We start from the raw sequence: 12662 nt of genomic DNA, 5'->3' as shown, positions 1-12662 counted from the left end.
GCAGTTCTCTACGCCACATGGGCAAACCTCTTCAAAATAGTTCTTTGTATGCTTGTAATGCTTTCCCTTTTGACTAAAAGTCCACAAGGTAGTTCATGTATAAAAAACCAATGCAGTAAATGCAAACTTTTAGGAGTATGCCTGGGTGCCTAACCTTTCCCTCTGCTACTTGTCCCCATCTTTTCCCCAAATGGGGCTTTGGAGGTGTGTCTGCCATGTCATGGGGGGGAAAGCAGCTGGGGGTAAGGAATAGGGTGCAGGGGCAAAGTGGCAAGCAAGGGAAGGGTTAAACACTCTACTTCCATCTGCTCTTTGTCCACTCCAGAGCCCCTCACCACACTGCTTTGCAGCTGGAGGCCTAGGTTCCCAGACCCAGGTCTGTTTCCATGCATGTATTTATTTATTTATTTATTTCATTTCATTTCATTTTTAAACCGCCCATAGCTAGTAGCTCTCTGGGCGGTGTACAAAACAGAGTTAAAATACCATGTCAATAAAATCCAATGTAGTTCCAGCCGTAGACTGGAATAAGACTGTGTATACTATATAGAGCTAATGTCCTGGTACAAAGTATCATGTGTAGATGGAGGAGCTGTCCTTAAACATGTAGAAACCTTAAGCATGTTTGGCCTGTATAAGTGATCTTTTTAGTGTGTGTGTGTATGCTGTGTGTTGGCCACTGCGACTGCATATCTCACCACAAAATATTTTCTCATCCTCCACTCTTTGCTTTATTTCTCCGTTTCTCTGTTATCTCTCTGTTTTGTTTCTCTTGAAGTCCAAGTGGAAAGGGCCATTAAAGGTAAAATATCATGAATGCATTGTGTGAAGTGTCTTCCTTTCTTGCTAAAGTCCCCTTTTGCAGTTTCCCTCGTTGTCTTATTTCTGTTGTGTTCCATGCTGTTGTTTTGGTTCAGTAGGATGGATCCCAAAAGCCATACTTAGCCAGCTGCAATGTGTAACTCATTTACTCTGGGGAATCCCCTTAAAGGCAGTAAGACTGCTCTGGAGCAAGGGGGTTATGGATTGAAGTCATAGTGCTTGTAGTCTGTGGATAGCAACGTGTTCCCAAGTCAATTTAACATTGTAGATATATGGAATGAACAGGAACCTAGCTGGAGTTCATAGGCAAGGGTCCTGTTTTGTTTCTACTGCAGTGGGCATGTTGGGTTTTTGTTAGCAATAAAATGGGCAAACAGGAATGGAAAACAATGTAGCATTTTTAGAAGAACAATTTTTTGGCTGGTTTCCCTGGTTCATTTTGGCCCAAATTTAACACTTAACAATGGTTAATGCAATCATGGTTTGTTGCTCTAACCCTGGTTAATATTGTAAATTTTCCAGTAAAACCCTTTCTTTTTTAATTAAACACTTCCACCAGACGGCATGCAAAGGGAGTTACGAGTGAAATTTGCGTGACACCTGGCAACCAAACAGGCTGGAGATGTTATAATGCTTTATCCTGGTTAATTCAAGCTGTGGTTTATAAACCACTTCAGACCATTGTTTTGTGCCTTACTTTGTGATCGATAATTAATCATGGATTAGATATTCAGATGTAATGCTTAACCATGGCCAAGGAAAATAAAATATGGTTGAATGTTATGTTTGCATAAGGCAATAGTCAAATGTTTACTCATGCTACTTATACTTGTATCTATATTAATATAAAGGGGTGGTTCCAATAAACGTAGCTTGTAATAATATGTATCTTATGGAAGTAGATATCGTAGCATGTTTGGCATCTAGAGGTTCCTGGAAAGGATCTCCTTGGCCCTGTTCACTTCCCAACCAAGAAGCAGAAGACTGTGGGGAAAGTAGGCTTGCTAGCAGACTAATTTAGCGGTGGGCCTTGAGATTCCAATCTACCATTCCTTAATTGCTTTGAAAGTGGCCTTCCAGGAGAGCTACATCTAACCTGAGCCCTAGTGACACACAGATAGAATGTGGTTAGAGGCCTTAGGTAACAAATACAGCTTGGGAAGCTCACACTCTACTTTCAAGATTTTGCTGCCCCACTAATTGTAGGACTACCTTCACTGGCATTAGTTCTTTCTGGCTATGTAACTTGTACCTAAATGATTCATAATTATGCCATATGGCTACAGTTCCTATTTGATTTATTTATTTTAAAACATTCATCATAGCTATTAGAGAAACAAAGGAGGCACTGGAGAATGTGAGTGTATCCGTGGAAGTCTTGCAGGAGGGTACTGAGAGGCTGCGTGCTAACCTAACAGAAGTTAAAAGACATCTGATCAACACACTCAATGATACTGCTTGCACAGCTCTCCAAGCTGCACCAACCTGCAGTGTCGTCAGGAAATCCTTAGATCAGCTAAACATCAATGCCAACTTCAGCAGGGTAAGAGAAATATTCTATCAATATTCTATCAGTTCTTCTCAGAGGTCCACTTCTCACTACAAGTTCTTCTCAGAGGTCCACAGGGCTCCTGCTGGGAGGAAGGGCATGATATAACCGGCTCGTAACATGCTACGAACCGGCTCGTACACTACGGTCTACTATGAAGGCCCTCCTCCAGGTCCCGACCCATAGGGAGGCCCGGAGGGTAGTAACAAGATCTAGGGTCTTCTCAGTGGTGGCCCCCGAATTGTGGAATAGTCTCCCCGAGGAGGTACGCCTGGCACCGACACTATTATCCTTTCGGCGCCAGGTTAAAACCTTTCTCTTTGAGGCATTTTAATTTAAGTTATTTATGTAAATGCTGTAATTTCTATTTTAGATGGTGTATTTTTATATTTGTTATACTGACTTTGTAATTTTATTATTGTATATGTTGCTATGTTTGCCGCCCAGAGAGCTGTTTGCTAGTCGGGCGGGATATAAGCTGAATAAATAATAAATAAATAATAACACAAATAATAAATAAATAAATAGTAAACCTTTGTCTGGCCTGTGCCATTCAGACTGAAGGTAAGGCCTGATGTGACTAAGCACTCTTGCAGACAAAAGTGTTCCTTAGGACATAGAAGATTAGATATTGATGAGTGTATATGTGTGCACATCTGATTTTCTCTCTGGTGTGTAAGTTTTTCTTTTACCAGGGAATGTTTTCAAATGGAAATGGAAATGGTCTGCCTTCAAGTCAATTCTGACTTACGGCGACCCTATGAATAGGGTTTTCATGGTAAGTTGTATCCATTGCCTTCCTCTGAGGCTGAGAGGCAGTGACTGGCCCAAGGTCAGCCAGTGAGCTTCATGGCTGTGTGGGGATTCAAACACTGGTCTCCCAGGTCAGAGTCCAATACCTTAACCACTACACCTAGGAGCATTCTATCATGTAAGCCAGCATTTGCAGTCTGAAGGGGTTCAGCCCAGACAAGGCGTGCCATTTTAGTGAGCAGCATAGTACCACACTTGGCTTGCTCAGTAGTTGTTAGAAATGTCCTTTGGAAAACCTCTTCCACATTGATTTGCCTACTGAGGAGCCCTTAATGTTGCAGCAAATATGGGGACACATTTGAATGTATTCTCAGGTCACACAGGGCACCTGCCAGATTTACCACATACCCTACCCTCTTCAGTGTCTGTATATTGTAGAGGAAGAGTAGTTGTAGTGGAGAAGTTGCCTTCATGCTCAGAATTCCCGTTCAATCTAGAAACTTCACGTACAGCTATAATTACAAAGAAAAGTATACAAAGGGGGGCCAGTGAATGGATTTAGGAGTATCTGAGGTTTGTAGCACTGCTGAAGATAATTGGGAGAGGCTAGAACTAACTTTAGTATCTCTTTCCATTCTTTCAGTTGCCAGGAGTGAATGCTCAACTTGCCAAAGTCAATGAGGTCCTTAAAACAGACCTCTCTAGTCTGGTTCAAAAGGTATGTTACTGGAAGGGGCAAATTCATTTATTCTAATAACAGAATGGCACCTGGTGCTCAAGACGCTGCTTACCTTTGAGCCTTAACAAAATGCATCAGCAAGCCAATGTTCCAAGTATCTTTGTGTACAGAGGAACATGGGCAAGGGGAGGTGTGCAGGGCAAGTTTCATTCTGGTAGATGAGGCACACTCCTAAATTAAAATTAGAAGCACACTTTATTTGATTTCTCTCTTACCTTTTGATCCAGAAGGATCCTCATGGAAGCTTACATAAAATAATAAAACAATTACATTGGGGTTGGTGCTTTACCTCTTCTGATGCATAGCACTGATCTGAGTTATACCCCCCAAAAACCCACCTCATTAGATTGGTGTGGCTGTTTCTATTGTCTTTTATTTCATCTTCCCACCCCCAATTGCTGGCAAACTAGTGGCCTGTTGCCCACCCAAGACTTCAGGTTTTTCTACTATTTAAGCGGCAAAGAGAGGATTCAGGGGCAGAACCTTTGGGCTTACAGAAACATTAATTAGTTAATGTTGTTTCTTGTGGCATACTAGTTTATTTCTCACAACGTGTGGTTTAAGAATTTCTTCTCTTTGCCATTAGTGCGAGATGCTTGTGCATCAGCTTGTTGATGCTGCTTAGATGTCTGAAGTCCCTGACTTGGTCATGTTTATGGTTAGTGAGTTTGCACATGCATGCTATGGCATTCTGCCATTGGCAGAGATGTATTGTTTGGTAATGTGAGAAAGGGCCTTCTTTCTGTGTTGCCATACTTGAGGAATGACCTGGTGCTGACACTTGTAGCATTTCAGTGCTAGGCAAAAACACATCTGTTTGCCCAGGACTTTGCAGGTTATTAAATCCGGTTCTGGTGGAGGAGGTGTAGCCCACCCCATATTTTTAAAATAAATAGATAGTCTTTAAATAATTTGGTAAATAATTCTGTTGTCTTAGGTGCTATTATCATAGACTCAGCAGAGAGCCATTATCCCAGTTCATATGTTGGTGGGCGAGAAGAGTATCTTCCCCCTTCACTGCACACTCGAAGAATGTGCAAGCCAAACACTTAAATGATGCCTGCTCATGTGGAGGCCCTGGTTTCTGTCCCATTGAAATGTGCTGGGAGGGAGAGCACACATGTGTCCTTTGTGTATTTGGGCATCTGTGTGAGAGCTGAGGTCTTCATAATCTTTGAAATGTGTAGTGGGAGAGAGAGGCTGCCACTGATAGCACGAACTAGACAACAAGAATCCTGAATGTATATGAATGTGTACATCAGGATTAAGGCTGTGTGTAGTCTGATAAATTGCCTTAAATCCTCCATGCAAGTTGGGTTCCAGCTTCCTTTGTAACAAACTAACTTTAAAAGGTAGTGGTATTAATATTTTGGGTGTGGCCCTTTTAAGGGTAGAAATAAACATACTGACCTTTCGTTGTCACAACACTGTTGGACATCTCATTTTTCAATTTTAGGGCTATGCAGCATTTAATGATACTCCTGATTTGGTACTCAGTCAAACGAGGAACGTTTTATCAGGTAAGAAGGATAAGAGAATCTTATCTAACTGTAATTGTTTATATTATTGGAGGGAGCCATTTTTTTAAGCATCAGTTTCCTTCTTAATTAGGAACATCCTTTCCCAAATAAACACTATTAAAGATAAGCAATCTATATTTTAATTATTTATCTCCATTTCTAAATACCTAGTGACATTCCAAGGCAATGTCTCAGTTGATTTTGGATAATGCTTAATCATAATACTATCTACTTTTTTGATTGAACAAAAGTATTTGATTGTGGTGGGTTGAGAGTAGGTGCGGGGGAGGAATTTGATTCAATCCACATTTAAAGCCAAATCTTTCAAATCCATCCTTTCTGAAACAATATGAGAACGGAAACACAGCCATCCTTAGAAATTTGTACTTATCCGAATTTTGCGATACAGTTCTCCAACCAAACAGTGCATGTATTAGGGGAAAATGTGCATAAAATGAATATATTAGTGAAAATAATATAAAATGCATTATGCTATGAGAAATTACGTGCAAAAATGTGCACACTTAATCTAAACTGCACATAAAACTGTGTGTTAGGAGAAATTTGCACTAAAATACTGAAGAATTTTCATGAGGATTTTTTTAAAAAAATGCAAATTGCTGCAGAAACGTGGAGAACTGAATTTCAGATGAGAAAAATGAGACACTGAGAGAACTGAAACTGACAGATCCTTCCATCCGTAGCTGGGAGCGATCCCCATGGCACCAAGAGTATGGGAAATAGTTCATGCCAGTGGAAGAGGACAAACAGATGGATGAATTATCTGTTTGGTTTACAATGAAACAAGCAGTTTAGTAGTTCTATTTCTTACCAGAGTATTTATTTTGCAAAGTGGAATAAGAATTAACCAGCCCACCTTCCCCTCATACAGACTATCTGAATAAAAATAATAGAGACAGTCTTCTTTGGTAAAAAGTATTAAGAATATTTACTCACAACCTTTCATATGTTTAGGAAACATAGGCTCTAGCTTGGAGAGAGAAGATAGAAGTTGGTAGTAGATTTTAGTCCGTGATTGGGATGATCTGGGAGAGAAACCTGTGGAAGCTCCTCTCTCCTGTGGCTTAATGGAGGATATTTATTTATTACATTTATTTGTGTGATATGCGAATAAGAGAACATCTCTTAACAAAGAAGAGGAAGAGGAGAAGGGAAAAAGCACTTATCAATAGGAAGTTACATCACAGTAAACAAGCATAGAGGTGTCCCCTTCTAGTCCTTCTGGCTACAAGGGACATCTCCCTATTAGGCATGCAAGCTTGCTTATCCCAACATTATCAAGGGATCAGCAGTTCAGCCATGTCTTCTTGGTAGCCAACCCTGATACAGGGGAAGTCATAGCCTGAAACTACCGTAGCCTATTCAGAGGAAGAGTCCTACTTACAAGTGGGGCTCTGTTCATGAGATGAAAGGAAGGGGGGCATGAGAAATGTGGCTTAAAAGTGTTGACATTGTCCATAAGATGTAGAAAGAGGGATTCCAAGGAGGAAGGAACCTCTCTTTGGTTCAGAGCAAACATGGAGGAAGCCAAGTAAGAAAAGCAACATGACTAACTGGGTGTCAGGCCCAGGATGCGACTCAGGAACCAGACCAGAGGTTGTAGTTAATTCGTGTTTTGTTAGAGTAATGTCCAACAAAGACTGTGCTTTCTCATGAAGCAATACAGGGATACAGGTCCTGCGACATTGGGAGAAAGTTGACAGAGCAAGGGGCTGCTTCCCACCTGTTCTTTAAGAAGGGGCTAAACGGGTGCGCAACCTTTCGCTCCTCCTTAACTCCCCCTCAGGTACTGCCCGCCTTCCCCCCCTTCTCTCCTGTCTTTTCAGCTATCTGCGTGTGCGTGGTGAGGGGGGAGGCATCACCTCCTCCTCTTCTGAAGTGTCCGATTCCCCTATGGGTGATAAAGAAGAAGCTGAGGGTAAACCATCTCTCCGCCTTTCTGCTGTGATCAGCCCTCCCTCTTGCTCTGAGCTGCGGAGAAGGGAGGGCCTGGGAATGTCTGGGGGGGATTCTAAAACTTCAAGGCTCTCAGGCTCCCCGTTGCTAGGCGACCCTATCTCTGGCATGTCCTCTGTTTCGGCTTCGCTCCACAGAGGGTAAGTTCCTCCCTCCTCCCTCTGCCAGCCATTTGAATCCTCTTCTGACAACCCCCCAGGAGCCCAGCTCATCCTCCCGACACCATCCCCCTTCTCAAGCTGTGCCCCCCTCCCCCTGTCTGGCTTGGGGCGGTGAGGAAAACGTTGATGGAAAATTTTTACTAACTCTGGAGCATGCACATCATCTGCATTTTCCCATGATCTGTCAGCCACTCCATAGCCCTTCCAGTGAATCAAATACTGCAGCTTGTGGCGTCTGATCCTGGAATCCAAGATTTCCTCAACTTCAAACTCAATTTGCTCATTTATCAGGAGTGGGGACCCAGGAGGCTCCTCCGGCCGCAGCTCACTGGGAGGGGCAGCTTTCGTCAAGAGGGATCAATGAAACACAGGATGTATTTTAAACGTGTCAGGTAGCTTCAGCCGGTACGCCACGGGATTAATTTGAGTTTCTATTTCAAAAGGACCCACCCTTTTGTCTTGTAATTTTCTACATTTGCCCGGCATCTGGAGGAAACGGGTGGACAGCCATACCTGGTCTCCTGGTTGAAGGGGGGGGGGCCTCCTTCCTGTGCAGGTCAGCAACTCGCTTGTACTCTGTTTTGGCTTCGTTTAACTGCTGTTTCAGTGTTTGTTGCGCTGCTTGCAATTCTTTAAGGAAGTCCTCAGCTGCCGGTACCAGCATTCCTTCTGAGCTGCTTGGAAAGACTTTAGGATGGAATCCATAATTCGCAAAGAATGGGGTTTGTTGAGTGCTGGAGGGTAGAGAATTGTAGGCGAACTCTGCAAAATGCAAATATGATACCCAGTCAGTCTGTTGATAGGACACATAACTTCTTAAATATCTTTCCAAAACGGCGTTCAAGCGTTCCGTTTGCCCATCTGTCTGGGGGTTATGGGCGGAGGAGAGTTTTAATTCCGTCTGCAACTGTTTCCACATTGCTCTCCAAAATTTGGCTGTGAACTGAGTTCCTCGGTCTGAGACTACACTGTTTGGCAACCCATGCAGTCGGTAGACTTCTTTGATGAATAACTTGGCCGTTTCCTTAGCCTCTAAGGCCCCTGCACAAGGGAGGAAATGCGCCATTTTGGTGAGTAGATCTACCACGACTAAAACGGCTGTCATTCCTTGGGATTTGGGTAGATCAGTTATAAAATCCATGGAGAGATCCTTCCAGGGTTCATGTGGGACAGGTAGCGGTTGTAACAGTCCTGCTGGTTTTCCTGTTTGTGTTTTTGTCCGCAGACAGACAGAACAGGACTTTACATAGCTTTCAATATCCCTACGCATTTTAGGCCACCAGAAGTCCTTGGCCACGTTCTGAATGGTCTTGTAAATCCCAAAGTGTCCCGCTGTGATGGAATCATGGCACTGGCGTAGGATTCTGAGCCTTAATTCTCCTTCTTGCACATATCTGGCTGTTTTGAACCATAATAGTCCATTCCTCCAGTGAAAGGTTACTTCTGAGTCTTGACTTTGTCCCGTCTCCTGCCCATATTTTAGTACGTCTGCATCTTCTTGTTGTGCCTTTTTGAGTTCCTCTTCCCACGAAGACTGGCATGATCCCAACATTAATTTCTCTGGCGGGATCACGTACTGAGGCTGGTCCTCGGATTCACTTTCTTTGTACTGTGGCTGTCTGGATAAGGCATCAGCTCTCTGGTTTTTGGCTTGGGCTTGGTAAGTGATCTTGAAGTTAAACCTGGTGAAGAACTGGGACCATCTTATTTGTCTCTGGTTCAGCTTTCTGGCAGTTTGGAGGCTTTCCAGGTTCTTGTGGTCGGAGCGCACTTCGATCTGATGAGGGGCCCCCTCTAGGTATTGTCTCCAGTTTTCAAAAGAGTCCTTGATGGCCAGCAGCTCCTTCTCCGAAACTGTGTAATTCTTCTCTGCAGGCTTTAACTTCCGAGAGAAGTACGCACAGGGGTGCAGCTCCTTTCCTTCTTGGTCTAATTGCAGAAGGACCCCCCCGATAGCAAAATCTGAAGCATCTGCTTCCACGATGAAAGGGCGGGTCGGGTCAGCAAAGTGCAGAATGGGCTCGGAAGCGAACCTTCTCTTCAGCTCCTCAAGGGCCTGGGTGGCATTCTCTGTCCATTGAAACTTCTTCTTTCCCCTTAAACAGTCAGTCAGAGGAGCTGTCAATTTGGAAAACCCTGGAATGAACTTTCTGTAATAATTGGCAAACCCCAAAAACCGTTGTACATCCTTTTTGGTGACAGGTTGGCCCCAGTCCAATATGCAGCTTACTTTCCCTGGGTCCATCTGCACGCCTTCCGCTGAGATTCGATATCCAAGGAAGTCTAGAGACTTGAGGTCAAATCCACATTTCTCTAATTTAGCATACAGGTGATTTTCTCTCAGTCTCTGCAACACCGTCTTCACATGCTGGTCGTGGTCTTCCTGGTTCTTTGAGAACACCAGGATATCATCTAAGTAACAGATTACATATGTGTCCAACAAGTCTCTAAACACGTCGTTCATGAATTTTTGAAAAATTCCTGGACTTCCACAAAGTCCGAACGGCATGACCAGGTATTCATACTGTCCGTAAGCGGTCAAGAACCCTGTTTTCCATTCATCTCCCTGCTTCATCCTGATCAGATTGTACGCTCCTCTCAAATCCAACTTTGTGAAGATTTTTGCAGAGCGCAGTCGGTCCAACAACTCTGAGATCAGGGGCAGTGGGTAGCTGTTGGGGATGGTGATCTGGTTCAATGTGCGATAGTCGTTCCCCTCCCTTCTTTTTCACAAACAATAGTGGTGCTCCAGCAGGGGATTGTGAGGGGCGTATGAATCCTCGTCTCAGGTTTTTATCCAGGAATTCCTTCAGGGCCTCCCTCTCAATCTCTGTGAGAGAGTAGATTCTCCCTGATGGAATGCTGGCTCCTGGCACTAGATCAATCGCACAGTCGTAAGGGCGGTGGGGGGGGTAAAGTCTCTGCCTCCTTTTCATCAAACACGTCTTTGAATTCTTCATACTTTGGCGGCAGGGTCACTTGCTCGATCTCTTGCACTGCCCCCGCTAAGGTGTTCTTGATTCCTTCAGGTTGACAGTTCTCCTGGCAATACTGTGAGGTGAACCACACCACCGCCTCCTTCCAACTTATTGTGGGTTCATGCTTTGCTAGCCAGGGCATTCCCAGAATCACCTCAAAGTTCGAGAGATCTGACACGTATAGCGAAATGAACTCTTCGTGCCCGGGGATTTGAAGTTTCACTTCCTCCGTGGCTTGTGTCACCCCTCCTGACTTCAGGGGTCTCCCATCGATAGTCTCCACAGCTAGGGGAGCGTTCAGTTTCCACCGGGAAATTCCATGACACTTGACTAACTTTACATCAATAAAATTTGTGGAGGCTCCACTGTCAATTAAGGCAGTGGAATTAAACACCACTCCTCTGGAAGTTGTAATCTGAATAGGCAAGACCAACACCCCCTTTGAGGGAGGTTGGATCGTTGGGGGTCCTTTATACAACGCTGCCCCCAGTCCACCGGCCTGCACGTGGACTGGGTGTTCTAGTTTCCCGACGGCTCAGCTTTCCCCCCTTTTAGTCCACAGTCTCTGGCCACGTGGCCCGGCTTTGAACAATAAAAGCATAAATGTTCTCGGCGGCGTCTTTCCTTTTCTTCTTCCGACAGTTTTGGCCTAGCCCCTCCCTGTCCCTCAGCTGCATTACCTGCCATTCCTGCAGAGGGAAGGGTCTTGCTGCGAGATGCCGAGGCTGAGTATCTCGGGACCTCCTGCTTCCTTTCCAGGCGCCTTCCTTCCATCCGGTGATCTATCTGTAGGCCAGCGGGGGGGGGGAGGTCCTGGCCAACTCATCCAGGATTTCAGCATTTAATCCACTCCGGTACATAAACATCAGGGCGGCGTCATTGTAACCAGTTTCCTGGGACAGAATTTTAAAAGCGTTAGTGTACTCGGAAACAGTCCCTTTAGCTTGCTTCAGAGCGCCTAGTTGCTGCGCTACTGTTTCAGCTCTTTGCGGGTCTTGGAACATCTCGGTCATCTCCTGTATAAATCCTCTGTACCTTCTTAAGACAGTATCTTTTCTCACGAGATACGGAGTCACCCATTTTGCAGCTTCTCCCTCCAGGAGGCTAATCACGAAGGCCACTTTAGCCCCATCGTCTGGAAACTCCATGTGCCTGACATCCAGATATAACTCACATTGAGCCACGAAAGTTGCCAACTGATCACTTTGTCCCGCGTATTTTGGGGGCAATCCAATGGGAACCTTTACTGCGGCAGCTGGAGGGGCTGTTTGCATCTGGTCTATCGTGGCCTTCAAGGTTTGATTATCCGTCTTCAGCGCCTTGACTGCTGCTAGCAGGGCTTGGACATCCGTCTGCAATTCAGCTACCTTAGTCCTCAAGAGTTTCACTTCTTCCGTCTCAGAAGTGGGGTTCGTCCCCCCCGCTGCTCCCTTTGACATCTTGTCCCAGTCAAGTGAAGAGAGCATTGAGGGTGATTTAGGTGGCTCTGTCAAGCTGTCAGGCCCAGGATGCGACTCAGGAACCAGACCAGAGGTTGTAGTTAATTCGTGTTTTATTAGAGTAATGTCCAACAAAGACTGCGCTTTCTCATGAAGCAATACAGGGATACAGGTCCTGCGACATTGGGAGAAAGTTGACAGAGCAAGGGACTTCTTCCCGCCTGTTCTTTAAGAAGGGGCTAAACGGGCGCGCAACCTTTCGCTCCTCCTTAACTCCCCCTCAGGTACTACCCGCCTTCCCCCCTTCTCTCCTGTTTTTTCAACCATCTGCGTGTGCGTGGTGAGGGGGGAGGCATCACCTCCTCCTCTTCTGAAGTGTCCGATTCCCCTATGGGTGATAAAGGAGGAGCTGAGGGTAAACCATCTCTCCGCCTTTCTGCTGTGATCAGCCCTCCCTCTTGCTCTGAGCTGCGGAGAAGGGAGGGCCTGGGAATGTCTGGGGGGGATTCTAAAACTTCAAGGCTCTCAGGCTCCCCGTTGCTAGGCGACCCTATCTCTGGCATGTCCTCTGTTTCGGCTTCGCTCCACAGAGGGTAAGTTCCTCCCTCCTCCCTCTGCCAGCCATTTGAATCCTCTTCTGACAACCCCCCAGGAGCCCAGCTCATCCTCCCGACACTGGGGGAGAGTTGGAAGAAGAGTATAAGGTCCCACTCTGGGGTATGGT

At 45.1% G+C, this 12662-nt stretch overlaps 1 protein-coding gene across 12 annotated transcripts in view; it reads left to right on the top strand.

Annotated features, from left to right (window-relative positions):
• Nucleotides 1–12662, top strand: part of PROM1 (prominin 1) — a 159094-nt gene that overhangs the window by 58883 nt on the left and 87549 nt on the right. For all 12 annotated transcript variants that reach the window (XM_061585455.1, XM_061585457.1, XM_061585458.1 and 9 more), the window contains 3 exons: nt 2148–2365; nt 3768–3842; nt 5320–5383. In XM_061585455.1, coding sequence (XP_061441439.1) covers nt 2148–2365; nt 3768–3842; nt 5320–5383 — 357 coding nt within the window. The remainder of the gene's footprint in view (nt 1–2147; nt 2366–3767; nt 3843–5319; nt 5384–12662) is intronic.

This window comes from Rhineura floridana, chromosome 9 (genome assembly GCF_030035675.1).
Source record: "Rhineura floridana isolate rRhiFlo1 chromosome 9, rRhiFlo1.hap2, whole genome shotgun sequence".
NCBI classification, from domain to species: domain Eukaryota; kingdom Metazoa; phylum Chordata; class Lepidosauria; order Squamata; family Rhineuridae; genus Rhineura; species Rhineura floridana.
Note: the sequence above shows the minus strand (reverse complement) of the source record. Positions and strands in the feature narration are given on the sequence as shown.